The sequence below is a fragment of the Leuresthes tenuis genome, unplaced genomic scaffold, assembly GCF_036924035.1.
Source record: "Leuresthes tenuis unplaced genomic scaffold, fLeuTen1.0.hap1 SCAF_13, whole genome shotgun sequence".
NCBI lineage: Eukaryota > Metazoa > Chordata > Actinopteri > Atheriniformes > Atherinopsidae > Leuresthes > Leuresthes tenuis.
The window spans coordinates 16,461,515-16,477,227 of NW_027325367.1; the positions used below are offsets into that span (position 1 = coordinate 16,461,515).

The 15,713-nt window shown below is 44.3% G+C and overlaps 1 protein-coding gene across 2 annotated transcripts; it reads left to right on the forward strand.

Annotated features, from left to right (window-relative positions):
• Positions 1–458: 458 nt before the first annotated feature.
• On the forward strand, positions 459–10,033 carry LOC140267155 (E3 ubiquitin-protein ligase pellino homolog 2). 2 transcript variants are annotated; one of them, XM_072362346.1, is made up of 7 exons: positions 459–824; positions 4,329–4,458; positions 4,760–4,861; positions 5,516–5,713; positions 6,060–6,245; positions 6,334–6,539; positions 6,618–10,033. In XM_072362346.1, exons 1-7 carry the CDS (start codon positions 745–747, stop codon positions 7,000–7,002), a joined length of 1,287 nt encoding a protein of 428 aa, XP_072218447.1. In that variant the 5' UTR covers positions 459–744; the 3' UTR covers positions 7,003–10,033. The 2 variants fall into 2 exon arrangements, with proteins under 2 accessions (XP_072218447.1, XP_072218446.1); XM_072362345.1 differs by having other exon boundaries at positions 6,334–10,033.
• Positions 10,034–15,713: the final 5,680 nt, after the last annotated feature.

The window sequence follows — 15,713 nt, forward strand, 5'->3', positions numbered from 1 at the left end:
GCTGACCCACATCTTAGCTCCACCACACACCCACAAAGCCCCCCATTACGTCAGACTCTATAATGGCCCATAAGACCAGTCTCACTTGATGTACATACACTAATTCAAAGGAGGCAGGGCATTACTTTAAATACACTACGACGCCTCTACCTGCCCGGGGATACTAGTACTTCCTGTGAATTTCCAAATGGCTCGTTTTATTCTATCAGTGGGAGCCTTCTTCCCATCATGGATGCATCCATTTGAAGTTTGATAGGGGAGTTTGTTTTTAAGATCATTTTCACTTTGGGTTATGAAGATGATTTTTAAAATAATCTAATATAACAGTATCCTTGATATATTTTAAAATAACATAAAACAGAATGTTTACCAGGGAAGATATTTTATCAAATATTTTAAGCGCCCTCTGACTGTCGCTTCCCCCCTATAAAATATGGTACATCTTACACCCTGCCGTTAGCCGTTGTTGTACCCTATGCTACTGAACAGATTTGCTGCGATACAAACTAGCTTCCCACTGGCTTTAAACCAACGAAAATATGCTCCATCACGGAATTAAAATGATAAAACAAACACCAAGAAGTCTGGACAAACTTTATCCAACTGTGCCCAAACTTTGATAGACTACAACTAAAACCACTTCTATACAGTTTCGAGTGTGTTAGCATTGTTTTATCTCACCACTATTGCCACTGGACGCGTTTTTTTCCCCTTCTTCTTCTTCTTTTGGAGCAGTCTAGTCTGATGAATTCACCGAAAAAAGACGGAGATGATGATGTACCCGTTAAAGACCCGGTAAAATACGGAGAACTGGTCATTTTGGGGTAAGTCTCTTACAACCTTAAGGGTTAGAAATACTGTAACGGTTCGAGAAACGCACCAGCTGCAAATTAACCTTAAATATGTAGCAGCTCCACCGGTTACCAATATACCAGTCGAGGACGAGGGATTTAACCCAGATTTTGATCACTATACCTCCTTACGGTTGTTTTTCAGATAGCAAAATTCATTATAGTAAAACAGCTCGGCTTATTTCTCGTTGATTGCACGTTGCCGTCTTTTTAATCGCCAGTGTGGGAGTGTTGTAAAGTAAGTTAATGCTTCAAACGCAGGGATATCTTCTGAAACTATACCGCTGTAATGGTCTGTCTGCATTTATTGTTGCATTTTTGTTGCAAATGGTGCCAAATCGGCTGTAGCCGTACTACATAAGGCTACTACTGATGTAGCCGCTTTTTCATCAATGGTTGTAGTGGGGGTGAGCAGCGCTGGACTGCTCGGGCTGAAAACCCCAATGATGTCATACACTGCTGGATCCGTGACTGCTAAAAGTGGGGCTGAGGCGAATACCATCGTATGAAATATGCATGCACCTTGCTCATATTTCTTTTGGCTGGTTATTATGAATTAATAAAAGCCGTAGTCTGATCCATACCAAGGAGGAACGAGGAGGAGGAGGAGGAGGAGGAGAAAAGCCCCTTTACATTACTGCCGCGCACACAGTGGGCAGGATGTGCTGATGACAGCCTCAGAATTTCCTGCCTTACAGAAATGCCACAATACACACACACATATGTATATGCAGCGTCATATCCAGGCTTACAAAGGCCTCCCACTCGCCCTGCGGAGCTTCCTGAGTATTCCAAAGATAACTGACCTAATGGCCCATCACTTCCCCTCCAGCTGAACATGGAGCAAGGAGGCTGTAGCCAGCCTGCATCAGAATACTGATGAGTTGCCCCCCCACACCCCCCTTGTCATTTGACCATTTGAACAGAGACCTCCTTTACTTTCTCAGATCAGAGCAAGGAACTGAGAGGTCCTATTTTGGGTTTTTGGCTGTGTCACTTAAAGCCAATCGTGCCCTGCTGAATGTGCCTTATCGCTTGACGTTCCACCTCGTTGATGGCTGGAAATGCATGCTTGTGAAGTCTATTTTAAACTGATTATTGAGGTTTGATCTTGCCCAGCCCGCCTGACGGCATCAAGGCCATTACAGGTATTCTCTTTGTGGTTTTGAACTGTTGCTGGGTGATATAGTGAAAACATGTTAGAATGTTGTATTTTGTGTTTTTACACACCCATGATGTGTGTATTGGTTAGATTTATTTTGGGTCTGGTTCATAACGAGATCATGTGTTCCCTGACACACAACTATACACCTCGACATCACTGATGACAGGCTGTTCTTTCCACTGCTGCCTGTCGGATATCGTCATTTCCAGGCCTGTTTTGTGGCTGTATCTTTTACTTTAGATCTGTCACCCCTGATGATCACATTCCCCGTGTAGTGGATGCCTGGCTAATTGCAGGCCATGTGGTCTTTGCAGTGGCAGCCCTCAACCCCTCTTTACCTTAGTTAGCCTGCAGTACCGTGCACCGTGTCAAGCAGCCAGCTTACTCTTATACCCACGCTTATCACAATGCAACCACCATCTTGTCCTCCCCGTATATTCCTCTCCACACACACCTTTTTGTTCCCATCCACAACTTGTCTCAACACTGTCTGTGTTGCATTCCTCCGTCTCCCACCCAGTCCCCTCGCTGCCAGCCTTTCAGTATGCTGCTGAGTGCTGACTTTGACAGAAGCAGGTCTCTGTGGTGACTTACCCTCAACGAAAATAAACTCTGTGTTGGGGGGCAGAAGGAGTGAATATTTCATATTGGGCCTTATGCTGAGTGCACATGCGTGATGCTGGACACAAGTGGCCACAGTTGCACCTTGTGGAGCTGCTCCTCCACTCAGATCTCCCTTCGACCCTCAGCCTTTTCTCCTTTCCATGCTTCTTGCATCACTTCAGCTCTCCAGTACACGTGGTAGCCCCTCACTGCTTCTTGTCTTCCGTCTCTGTCAACTCTTTCTCTCTTATTCTTTACCTTACTTCGCGTCCTTTGCCCTCCGACACCTCATCTGTTTCATCCGACAGACACAGACTATGCTTCGCAGAGGCTTTGAGTCATTGTCTGGACTTTTATGTTTTGAAAAATAAACACAGTTTGTTATAAGTTTGTTTTTTTTTTTCCTCTGAGGACTTGACTCTGACAAAAGGATGTATGCCTACAGAAAAAGCTTTTTTTTGTTCTAAGATTAACGGAAGGAAAGCATGTTAAAAATATCAAATGACATCAAACTTCCCCATATACGCGCTGGCAGATGTAACTACTAAAATAGCCTGTTCTAATATTTCAACAAACTGAGAGAAAATATGAAGATGCTATAAGAAAGTCGAAGGGATCACACTTGATCTTGTTTGCATTTGTGCTAGATTTCTTTTTAAATATGTTATACATTTTCATGTCCAACTAAGTAGATTTTAGATGACTGGCTGCAGGCAGCTGTCAAAACTGAGACTTCCTGTTGATTTAATAACAATTTCAGTGTCACGCCATGTCTCCACTGTCAAAGCAAGCTCTGTTCCCTTAGGACCTCACCATGGACAGAGGAAAAAAGAACCCAGACCAGATCCCCTTCTGATCTGATTAAGTTTGAATGCCTGTAAAGGCACTTGTTATCTGTAGTTATGGTAGAGAGTTCTTGTCTTCGGGGTTTCCACTAAATGGTTTTGATAAGAACCATGTTATGCCGATTAGTGAAAACCATCTCGCTGCCTTCTGTGTGAACTATTACTGAGAATATTCAGTCCAGTCAGCACTAGATTGAGGTTAAAATCATGTCAGAATGTTCTCATTCAAGGATAAAAAAGGGAGATCATCGAGTTGAGTTCTGGAACTCTTCGTGAGAAGAATCTGAGTTTTCATAGCTGCTTGTATTAACGTGCAAAAAGTAATATTCAGAATCCTAATGGGAGCACTACTTTAAACGTCCAGTATTAATCTGACTGTCTTCACCAAGACTCGTTTATGAAAATGAATTTTCCGTGCTGAGAACATTTCTGGTTGCAAAAAGGGGTCAGATGATGAGTGAGCCCTTCTTGAGGCAACAAGGGCCTTAAGTACAAGCTGAGTGAGTCAGATCAAGTGCTAGTTATCCAGTTCATTGATGTTCAACAGTTTAATATGACTCACAAGTGGCAAGAATGTGCTGCTTTAATTCCTTTCAGAGGAATATGAGAAGAAACATCTGCATGGATGGGTTATATTGGCAGCAACACTATCATTTAAGCAGTAACGCATCATAAGTGAAGCAAGCAAACAAGATGGTGGTGTTTTTTAACCCCGCTGGGCCTCATCAATAAAGATGGACTGTCAGCTGGAATGTGTTTACAAGTGGTCTATCGGTTGTCTGCTACTTAAATGTAGATTGCTAAATCGTGATCTGCTCCTTTCAGTACTCAGATTTTCTTCTGTTTTTGGTCATCTTTCTCCAGGTATAATGGCTCCCTGCCAAGCGGAGACCGAGGACGCAGAAAGAGCCGCTTCGCCCTTTATCGACGGGCCAAAGCCAACGGCGTGAAACCCAGTGCGGTGCACATCCTCAACACACCGCAGGACAGCAAGGTGTGTGTGTGTGTTTAAACAGTGTGTCATTAGTTTCCTTCCTGTGGCCCCCTGTTGTCTTTCATGTGTGTGGTCGTGTGTCTCTACACTAGTGTGTAATTGCTTATTGATGGTAGAGAAATTAATGGCTTGTCTACATCAGATCACTGTCATTTACTGTCTTATCACTGTCTTATCTTATCACATTGCTTTTTAGAAACTTTCAGTTTATAATATCAAATCCAGAAACACGTCATTAGATCTTGAATAAACATGAAAATAAGTGCATTAACGCAGCTGGTCGCTGCCGTTGTTGTTGCAGGCGGTGCACAGCAGGGGGCAGCACAGCATCTCCTTTACTCTGTCCCGTAACCAGACAGTGGTGGTGGAGTACTGCCATGACAACAACACGGATATGTTCCAGGTAAGGCACTCAGAAAATCAAGAAAGCAATATGACATCTCTGATCACGTGCAAGTTTCTCCCAAAATATCCTGTTAGGTAATGTCATCAAAGTAATACTGAGGTGGGTGGATTATTTTGGGTCAGAGCTGTGACTATTTATTATTAAAAGAAAGATCTTTGCGAAATGTCTCTAAGTAAGTCTATTTTTATGCTGAGGGTTCTGCTCTTACTGTTATTTTGCTAATAATAGTGTCAGAAATTAGCTTTATTTGCAATAACAATGCACGGCCATAAAGCTTTAAACGTAGACAGCAGATACATTTCTGCTATAATCTGAAGGCTACCTTCGAAATAAAACTACACATTGGTATATCTGTGACTGCTTTGTTTATTACCAAAACATTTGTTTTGGTGGTTAGCTGCCAAATAAGGGTTACACCTATGTGACTCGCTTGTTTCAGTCTGACGCATGTATGTAGTGTAGTTATAAGTTTGGATTGCATCTGCAGTCTTCTCTGCAGATGGATTCATCTCCAGACATGATGCAGTCCCTATAAGTGCATCTGCCCCCCCCAGGATGTGTATAACTCAAGTTTGGCTTGAAAAGACTTTTGTTTCAGTTGATAATACACTGAAATGTCAACAAACTGCATCTCTGCTCCTCTTCCTGCAGATCGGACGTTCTACAGAAAGTCCCATCGACTTCGTGGTTACAGACACGTCTGGTGGGGGAAAGGAAGGGGAGGATCCCTCCATCGCTCCCAGCACCATCTCTCGTTTTGCCTGCAGAGTGGTGTGTGAGCGCAACCCACCCTACACTGCACGCATCTACGCTGCAGGCTTCGACTCTTCTAAAAATATCTTTCTAGGGGTGAGCAGACTGATCATCCAAAGGTTTCTAATGGGTCGTCTATTTTTGGAATCGGTGTTTAGTTTTTGCTTTCAAATGGCTCAAAAAAAAAAACTGAAATATCTTCTGTGAATAACCAGAATGAGCAGTATTTACTCTAATATCTCCGACACTAGTTATTTATGAATGACTGTGTGACTTTCCCTGTTTGGAAATGTTTAAACCACACTGTGGTATTGGCTTAGTGTCAGCTTTAGTGTCATTGTAGCCCCACAAAGGTCATTCATAGCTACATTCATGGCAAAAAAAAACAAAAAAAAACTAACACAAACTTTTCCATTTGTGCCTTAATGTCCTCGTCCCTCAGGAGAAAGCAACCAAATGGAAAAATCCTGATGGGCACATGGACGGCCTGACAACCAACGGGGTGTTAGTGATGCACCCGGAGGGTTTCCCAGAGAACCCCAAGCAGGGTCTGTGGAGGGAGATCTCTGTGTGCGGAGACGTTTACGCACTGCGGGAAACGCGCTCCGGACCCAGCCGGGGCAAACTGGTGAGTTGCTGCTGGTTTGGCTGTAATGTCCACATACAGCAGGCCTCAGGACATAACGTTTGCTGTTATGTCTGTCTGCCGCCCTCAGGCAGAGGGCGAGAGCAGCGCTCTGCGTGACGGTTCCCTGGTGGATCTGTGCGGCGCCACCCTGCTGTGGCGCACAGGTGAGGGGCTCATGCGCGCCCCCACTCTGCGCCACCTGGAGGCACTTCGTCAGGAGCTTAATGCGTCCCGGCCCCAGTGTCCCGTAGGCCTCAGCACACTGGCTTTCCCCAGCCTGCCGCGCAGCCACAGGTGGGGTGTACTTTGTTCCACACATGCACACATAAGAGTTGCTGCTTACAATGTTAATAACTTGATGTGTTGCCGCAGCCTTGAGGAGCGTCAGCCCTGGGTCTACCTCACCTGCGGCCATGTCCACGGACGCCACGACTGGGGCCAGAGATCTCAAGGAGTGCAGGAACCAGGGGAGGGGGACGGCTCCACAGCCCGTCGAGAATGTCCCCTGTGCCGGAGTGTGGGTCCGTATGTGCCCCTGTGGCTGGGCTCTGAGCCCGCTGTGTACGTAGACGCAGGAGCTCCCACTCACGCTTTCGTGCCATGTGGCCACGTCTGCTCAGAGAGGACAGCCAGGTACTGGGCGGAGACTCCTCTGCCCCACGGAACGCACGCCTTTAGACCCGTCTGCCCCTTCTGCTCCTCTGCCCTCAGCACCCCCGGCTGGACACGGCTCATCTTCCAGGGCCCCATCGACTAGTCGCTTCTCCTCAGCAACCACTGTCACAATGACAAGAAGCTACCTGAGCTTAATTTATGTTCCAGACGTCGACGAGTCAGGAAAGGTAATGAATTCGGAGTGCTTAACTCACTCCGGGTGAATGCCAGCGCTCCTTAACGTTGTGTTACCGAATGTAGCTCAGCGCTGAAGAATCCCTTCTTTTTGTTTATCCTTCACTGCTTCAAGATCAGGAGGATACATGAATGCAAACATGACAGGATAATCAACGCTCTCATGTAGAGAGTATTTCCTCTAAATTCTATGAGATATGTCCTCTGTCGTGCAGGACTCATATATTTTTATGCCAGCTGATTTGAATGATCACACATCTTAAATGAGGCTGCTCGGTCCTTTTCAAACAAGCATTTTCTCCACATTCTGAAACGACACATCCCCAGTATAACTATCAGGTCTGAACACCGTTTTTGTCCTTATCAAATGACACGTACACTATGATATGATGAGTAGCTTTTTGCACATACAAAATGAATGGCCTTGACTCTCAGTTTAACAGCATTAATTGCAGGTATCTGTGTTCTCAACTTGCTCTAATCAACCTGATATCCTACAACTTCTCTACTTTCTGAAACACGTTGTAATGAAATGCTTCTTTTTTATTTGGTGGCAGCAACACTTTGACAACGAAGCACTTGGCTTAACTATCTTCAAAAACCAACTTCATTCTTATTTAACCTCTAGTTTCTCTACAGATATGCATTTTGAGCCCCCCCCTGGTGTATATTGTCCGTTGGCTGCTGGCTTACGCTGAACGGGGTCACGAGGTTGGTTGAGGGGCTCGTGCTTCCATGCAGCATTTCGGATTCCATGAAAGTAAATTTGCAGCTCTCGTCTCTATGCACCGACGCCCCATAAACGATGCCCCTTGCGTTGTATTCGCTTGGAAAGAAGATGTGCCAACTCTTTGGTATGCCCCAAGGAAGTGGAAGGAGCACTACATTCAGTAGATCTTACCCTAATTGCGAAGCAAAATGAGGATAAACAAAAGGCAGGGAATGTAACTGGGTAAACTCCACTCACAACTCTCTGAAGCAATAATAGCACTCACTCAGATAAGCTAGATCTTGTGCTTTATTTAGCCAAGCGTTAGGTCAGCGGTCCCCTCAAACGGAGGTGAAATGGTTTCCAGGTTAAGGGCTCAACCAGAAGCGTGTTCGATGCCATCACTCATCGATCGAGTGTGGGTGCTGTAACCAAAGCACGAGACTTTAAAGATGAGGAACCAAATGAGCAGATGAATACCTACCATGTGATTAGATATTAACATCCTCATTACAGTCAGAAATCAGTTGGTCCACACTTGTGTTATTGGTTCAAACACACTTCTGGTTACTGAATCCCGCTAAAACAGGGTCGTGTCGGTAGGTTTGATCTCGTGTAACCTCAAAAGCAAATCTTTTCTGTTTCAAAGAAGACTATTTTGTTAGGAAATGGGGGAGGGGTTTATTTGGGGGAAGTGAGAATTCTTTTAGATGTTCAGTGTAAAAAAAAAAAAATGTAAAAAATCCACAAACAAACAAAAAAAACAACTATTTTTATAGCTGAAAGTTGGTTTTAGTTAACTGACCTTACTCAGTGTCAGCGAGTTCCGTATGTGTCCAGATATAACCGTGTGGTAGATGTAGGAGAGCCCGTGAGTGAGAAATCGTTGCCAACACTGTGTCCACTTCCACACTGCTACCGTGAAGCATTGCCCAGACAATGAATGTAGCCAAATACTCAGGCTATATTTAGCCTCCGCTGGTGCTCATATTGAATGGTCTATATTGTGATACTATTTTTGTAACTTAATATTACGGTGTTGCTTGGTGAACTCGTTCCAAATGTGTGGTCCTTTTCAATGATAGCCTCAAGTATGGAAGACAAGACATAACTGATTCTACACACTCACATGGAAATTGTGTCTAGCTTGCATGTGCTGAACGTACACATTCAGTATGTACACTAAACGTACGCGTATTGGAAAACTTTGCACGTGGATCGCCAACTCGTTCATGCGTTGGTCGCAGATCAAGTTGTCTTCCGAGTCCTCGGTTGGTTTAAAAAGAAAAAAAACAGCATTTCTGAGAGAGAGAAAAAAGAACCTAGAAAAATCCTCATACTTGATAGATCTTTGTGAATCAGACCTCTCCAATCCCACGTCGTACTACTATGCTAACATTTTGTACTCGGACTCGTCCTGGAACATTTGAAGCTAATGAAAGTGAGCGTACCATTGCAAAATGTGCCCGAATTTGTGGTGTGGTGGATAAGTGATGTGGTGGTGATAATTGCTGTAGCTCAGGATAAGCGATCTCAGACTCACAGCCGGCGAAAGACCCGAAGGAAGCCTGGTGGAAGATGCACAGACTCAAAAAGTTTCCCAAATATTCAAACACACGTACAGGACATGAACGTGAGAGCATCCACGTCTAATGTCCAAATATCAGAAGGCATGGCCAGTGGTGTAGTGGTGCTTTGAGATCAGTTTTCTAAGCAGTCTTTCCACCAAAGGATGCATTTCTTCTGTTCTATCAGTGACGTGTGAGATGATTTACATGGTTACATAGTGGATTCACCCAGATATGGGCTTGTAGTATTTGCACATTGACCCTTAACTAAACTGCTGCTTGACGTCAGGGAGGAAGGATCACTATGAAACTGAAAGCCAGAGAAGAGGTCCAGATTTCTTCGAATCCATTACATAATTATGCAAAATGGAACCCTTCCTCCTTAACCTAAACCCTCCTGAAAATTGAACCGTTATTTCTCGTTTATAATTCTGAAAAGCAGCTTTTGTTTGGCTGATTCCATTCATCTTCCTGTTGATTTAATTCTAAAGGTAAACCCCCCATCCCCATTTACTCTAAATCTCTCAAATTGTCGTGCCTAAACATAACCAACTCGTCCAAAGAAGGCTTCTTACCATCCCAGGTTTCTAATGAATAAGTGAAATCTAAATTTAGAAATTGAGTTTACCTGCATATTTGTACTACACCACTGGGCATGATCCCCCCCCCCCCCCCCCCCCCCCCCCCCCCCCCAGGTCAGTTATATACGGGTCTTTATAAATAAAAAAATAAAAAGTGAACCAGGCTCCATTAGGCAGTAGAAACATCTCTGTCAGCTGCTCTTTATAAATCATGCCAAATCCAGTGAATTCTGCGTTTGAGGATGTAAATGTACAACAGCGCATTGGCATGTGGATAGATGAACCGTTGCAGCACCCCGTTTGCGTTCAGTTTCTTTCATCTCATTTTCCTTCACTTCTTTTGAACCCTCACTGGGTTTATTTGCCCTCTCCCTTATAATTTCCTTTTATTTTTATTTTTTAAAGATTTTTAGTCGCGAGGAAAATCTCAGAAACAGTATTTTTAACACAGAAGCGCGTTGTTTTCTTTCCACCTGTGACATCACGAGCTCTTCCCAAACGTAGTTTTAATTTTTCTTTTTTTTTTCTTTTTCATTTTCTATCAAAATGAGCCTCCTTCCCGACGGCAAAACCACAAAACTCCTCAACTTACAGTGTAAACTCACTTGATTACAGGTGAGTGCGTAGCTGACGTATAATACAGCGTAAAACCTCACAATTAACAATGCATTCCTTTAAATCTATCTGTTATGTACAGCGAGTTTTGTATAATTTTATAACATATTCTTCTGTAATTGTCCGGTGCACAGACAATCGCTATACACATGTCAATAAACCAGTGAAAAGAAAACACATGTCCGGCTCTTTTTCCTCCTCAACCGAATCGGCATCGAGTGAAGAACGTGGTTGTTGCACGAAATATTGGGTGAATTGCATTTAAAGGAAGGAAAAGGCCCACCGGCTCCAGCAGAGGGCGCTCTCTGCTTGCACTGGGGTTGAGTCAGGCACGCCGCCGGTGAGGTTGCTTTGAGTTGCATCACCTCTTTAGAAATAATCATCTGTTTTGATGAGCAGTTTTGGCAGTCGTGAGCGGTACATCCCCCCCCCATGCAAATGTGATGGGGGGGAAAAGCTGAAAATTTACAGAATGCTCCATTTCAAATGGCAACTTTAAGGACTTTGCAAAGAATTGAAGATGTGAAAGAGCTCCGGAAGAGCTGCCGAGAGTGTTGTCTTTCAGAAGTTTGTGCAGAAATGGCGCGTTTAAAGCTTGAGGAGGAGTTTTCTTTCAAAGAGGCCCGTTTCACGGGTGTCTCTGTATATAAAGAGTCTCAGAGCGGGGAAAGAAAAACACCAGCCTTCCTTCCGACTGTTCGGAGAGACTGAATGGATTCTTTTACCTGAAATAATTACAGTCTAACCCTTTTTGTTCTACACTTCAGTGCACTCAGTGTACATGTTGCAAAAGGAGGATACTGAGGGCAACATGGAACACTGTGCCGGAATGTTGCTTCCCAGAGACATTAAATAGACACGACAAATAGTCAAGGTGCTGGAAGGAGAGAGATTTAAAAACCAATGCTTTGGGGGCGAGGTCGTAAAACAAGCCACGAACCGTTAAAAAGTTCAAATGTCGTGCAGTACACTGAAAGAAGGAGAATTCCTGAAGTAAATTGAGTTTAGCCATCAGAAAGGTGATGATACCCAGTAATGTTCTGTGGCCTCTGTGTGTTTGGGATGATAGAGGCAGAGTTCAGCCATACCGTTGAATTCTCAGTGGAGGGATTTGTGGGTTTTGATCCAAGCTAATTAATGTGAATCCCTCAATGGGAGCGCTATCTGTGACTGAGAAGTTTGAAGGGGACTCTTAAGTCCCTGTGTGGGCAACAAAAAACACGGCCTGCGAGTTTGTGTGTGTTGGAAGAACGCGGAAGCTGCTTGTGTGTGTGTGTGTGTGTGTGTGTGTGTGTGTTAATCAAAGGCTCTGAAATTTTAACTCTACTCTGCTGTTGAGGTAGCAAAGGAAGGGCCTTTGTGCCATTGTTCCTCCAATCCACCCATTAGCTACAAACACTGGGAAACTTTAATGAAGCTGGGGCACTAGATGATTAATTAACTTTAAGACTTTCCCCCCTTTTTCTTTTTTCTTTCCTTCTACATATTACACTGAGCCACTGAAAGTGTTAATTTGGCCACGTAATTTCCAAATCCAATTAACGCCAATGTTAATGCACCACAATCTGCTTTTCTGTGTTCCGTGGTCTTATAAGGCTGTTCTCTTTTGTGGCTCGACTGCCGGCGAATGCCAGCACACGTAAGCCGAGCAGAATGCATTAAACAGGGGTTAAGAGTTGTAATAACTTTGATTATTTTATGGAGTTTATTATGCTGTGTTATCCTGTTAGGGAGGTGGTGTTGTGGCAGTGGATTGGTAATCCAGACTGTCTTGCGTCTCACCAAGTGGTCTCCCACTCTGTCACCATGGATGCATTCATCATCTCTTGGATGGGGAGGCCCATCCTGGATGTGGAAAAGAATTTTGACAAAGAAGCATGTTTGCAAAGTACACGAGTGTCCACTGCGATGATAACTCGCATACTGTGTGTGACGGTACCACCGATGCAGAGGCCTACACTGGAGAGACATTTGGCACCATTGGGGTGACATCTTTTGTGTTGAGGTCCACAGTTATTTCAGCAAAAATGATGCTCATGCTGAACTTAAAAATGCTGTCTGCGGCTGAGAGCTGATGAACATTGTTTCATCGGGCCTGAGGTGCAACAATAAGCCTCTTGAAGTATCTGCACGGATAGAGGTAAGTGAGAAAATAGGCTTGTAATTTAAGTCTTTAATGACATCTTACCGCTCCTGTAAATGCACACCCATATCATTTTAAATGGATCATGCGGATTCAGGTGATTTTCAAATGCATTAACTTTCACAACCGATTGTGATGGCTTGTTTTTACAAAACGTTGGTTTCTGCAACATTAGCATTGTCATGAGGACTGTAGCACTTATCTATTGAGTGGTTTGAGTAAACTGAGCTGAGGCAGGTCGCCACAAGGTGGCGGAGTAAATTACATCGCAAGTGTTTGGAATTCAGTAGAAGAAGTCGCATCAACCAGAAGCAAATGGCAGCGTAAACCCAAGTGTTAGATCCACTTCAGGTCCACTTTAAGCTGCTTGTCTTTTCCTTCTGCTCTCCTTTATAACTTCCAGGTCTTTTACATCTCAGAGGGAAACGTGTTCCTCTCCACCTCTATCTGACATTTGGTGCATTTGCGACTGAATTTCTCTGCACAAAGCGAACAATCGCGCAGTAATGAAAACAGTCGGCAGGTAATTCCTCAGTGACAGCACTGAGCAATGTTTTCTTCTCCCTCTTCTTTTTCTCTGGCTGACAGGCTGTGAAAAATCCACATCCCTGGTCTGGTTAATGTATGTAAAGTACTGCACATGTCGTGAGATAATACCCAGTGTCCGTGTTTAAAAATAACCTTTTGGAAAGCTGCAATGAAAATACACCGTGTGTTATCATTTATGTGAGGAGTCAACTTCAGCAGCTTCACGGGCGTTGATGCGATTGATAATGTTACTGCATTAATCTTTCTGCTCCTGTTTGAGTTCTGTATTACTGTGGCAGCTTAACTTGTCTCTTGTTCTCCTTATTTTCATGAGAAAACTCCTCCTGTAGCAGAACTCGCTCAGTGAATATAGGCCAAACATTCCCGTTCCCACATTTTCCCAAATTTTCCTCCTCGAAGCCGCGCTTGGCTGCGTGACCAATAGGAGCCTCGAGGAAGCGTCGCTGAAATTCTCTGTAAATGACACCTAATGAAGTTGCTGTTTCCGCTTTCAGTGGTGCTCAGATGATGCAAGCGTGTGCCATTTTTCCGTTTTCTTGGATGGAAAACTGCGCGTTCCTTCTTTCCTTTTCTTCCTCTCATCGGCACCTTCAGCGCTCTCCTCTTTGGTTGTATCAAGCACGCGCTCAATTAACATTGCATGAAAGGTGAGAGCCGTTTTGAAAACATTTCTCATTACACCTTATCGCTGGGCCACAGAGGAGGAGGAGGGGGGGGCAACATGAGGCAAATTAGAGGGGTGAATGGGAGATGGAGGACTGGAGACATCAAAGTGTTCCCGCTCTATTTAAATTGAGTGATCTTGTGTGAAAGATCCACACTACATAAAGATTAACCCCATCCACCCTCGCACACACACACAACTAATAAAACACACCCACATACCCTTGGATTTATGTGTCAGGGGTTAATAACTATGAGGATGAGGACACTGAGGGGGGATTTGTGTGGGGTGTCCCTGCAATTATGTGTGTGCGCGTGTGTGTTGGATGTGTTTATGTTTATATGCAAGCAAAGTTGTTTGTGAGTATAAGTAGAGAGGAGAAGAGAGTTGGAGATCACACGGCAAGAGCACAAGAGGCTCAGTTTCACCGTAGACTGACAGCATTCCCACCAGCACCACTGAACAGATCTGCCCGGGCTCTTCAGGAACACACACACACACACACACACACACACACACACACACACAGATGATCTGTCGCCTGCTCTTTAACAATTTCCTGTCCTTTTTTACTCGTTTTTATCTACAGAACTGCTCAGCTTGAGTGTGTGTGTGTGTGTGTGTGTGTGTGTGCACACGTCCTGTTTGTCCTTCTGTTTTCCTCTGGATGCAGGTTTCCTCTGTACCTGTTGTTTTTCCACACTGAAAGAGTTTGTGAGTATCCTCCGTCTCCCCACAAGTTGTCTTCATGCCGCGTGTGTGCCTGCTCAATCCCACCCGGTGGATTAGTGACGTCGGTGGAGCTCACCCTCTCCCTCCGATAAGGGCGTGCGGCGCTGCCTCCCGCTCCCTGCTCCCCATACTCAATTTCAGATAGTGCTAATGGAATCTGTCCCGCGCGATTGTAATGCGAACGAGACTCATTTTCCACGCAGCTTGGAACTGTCAGCTTGGCAGGACGGTGGGGGGTGCTGGATGGAAGGAGAGGAGGACCAGTAAAGACAGGGTTGTTTCTATGAGGAGGGAGAGGGTGAGGGAGAAGGTGTGTGTGTGTGTGTGTGTGTGGCTGACATACTATGGTAGACATCTTTTTTTACCCACAGTCCTGGAAACTGAGAAGACCAGTTATTGGACCTTTGGGAGAGGAATGTTGCCCCCTTCTTGCCCGGTATTAGATGCTAGCTGCTCTACAGTTCTGAGTCTTTCTGTGTTGCATTCTATGATGCACCAACGGTCTGGACTGCAGTCAGGCCGCTCCATATGGCTTCTTCTTTGCATGATAGAGCTTTAACCTGCATTTGTTGAACTGTAGGGTGAACTGTATTCGCAGACAATGATTTCTGGAGTTTTTTTCGGAGCGCATGCCGTTGTTTCGTGTACAGAGATGCCTCCCAAATTCTCAAACACTGATAATTATACTATGTTCTGTAAATTATAGAATATTCGAAGTCTATACAATTTTACCTTTGCAGATTCCGTTTTTTGCAGATTGCTGAACCTCTGCCCATCTTCACTTCTGAGAGACTCTTTTTCTCGAGGGTGCTCTTTTTTTTACACCAAATCACGTTACTGATCTGTTTCCAATTTATAATTACATTGTACTAATCGGGGGTGCTCCAGCCATTATTTAATTTTAGAAAATGAGTAAGATAACGTTTTGCTTAAAGTTCCCACTTTTGGTTAAACTTTTTTACCTTTTAATGATGGAGTCAGTTTCTTCACATGTAAGGCGTGATGTTTATTGTTCTGTAATATGAGCACAAATGAGGCAACGCAAGTGAGAAGGGTGC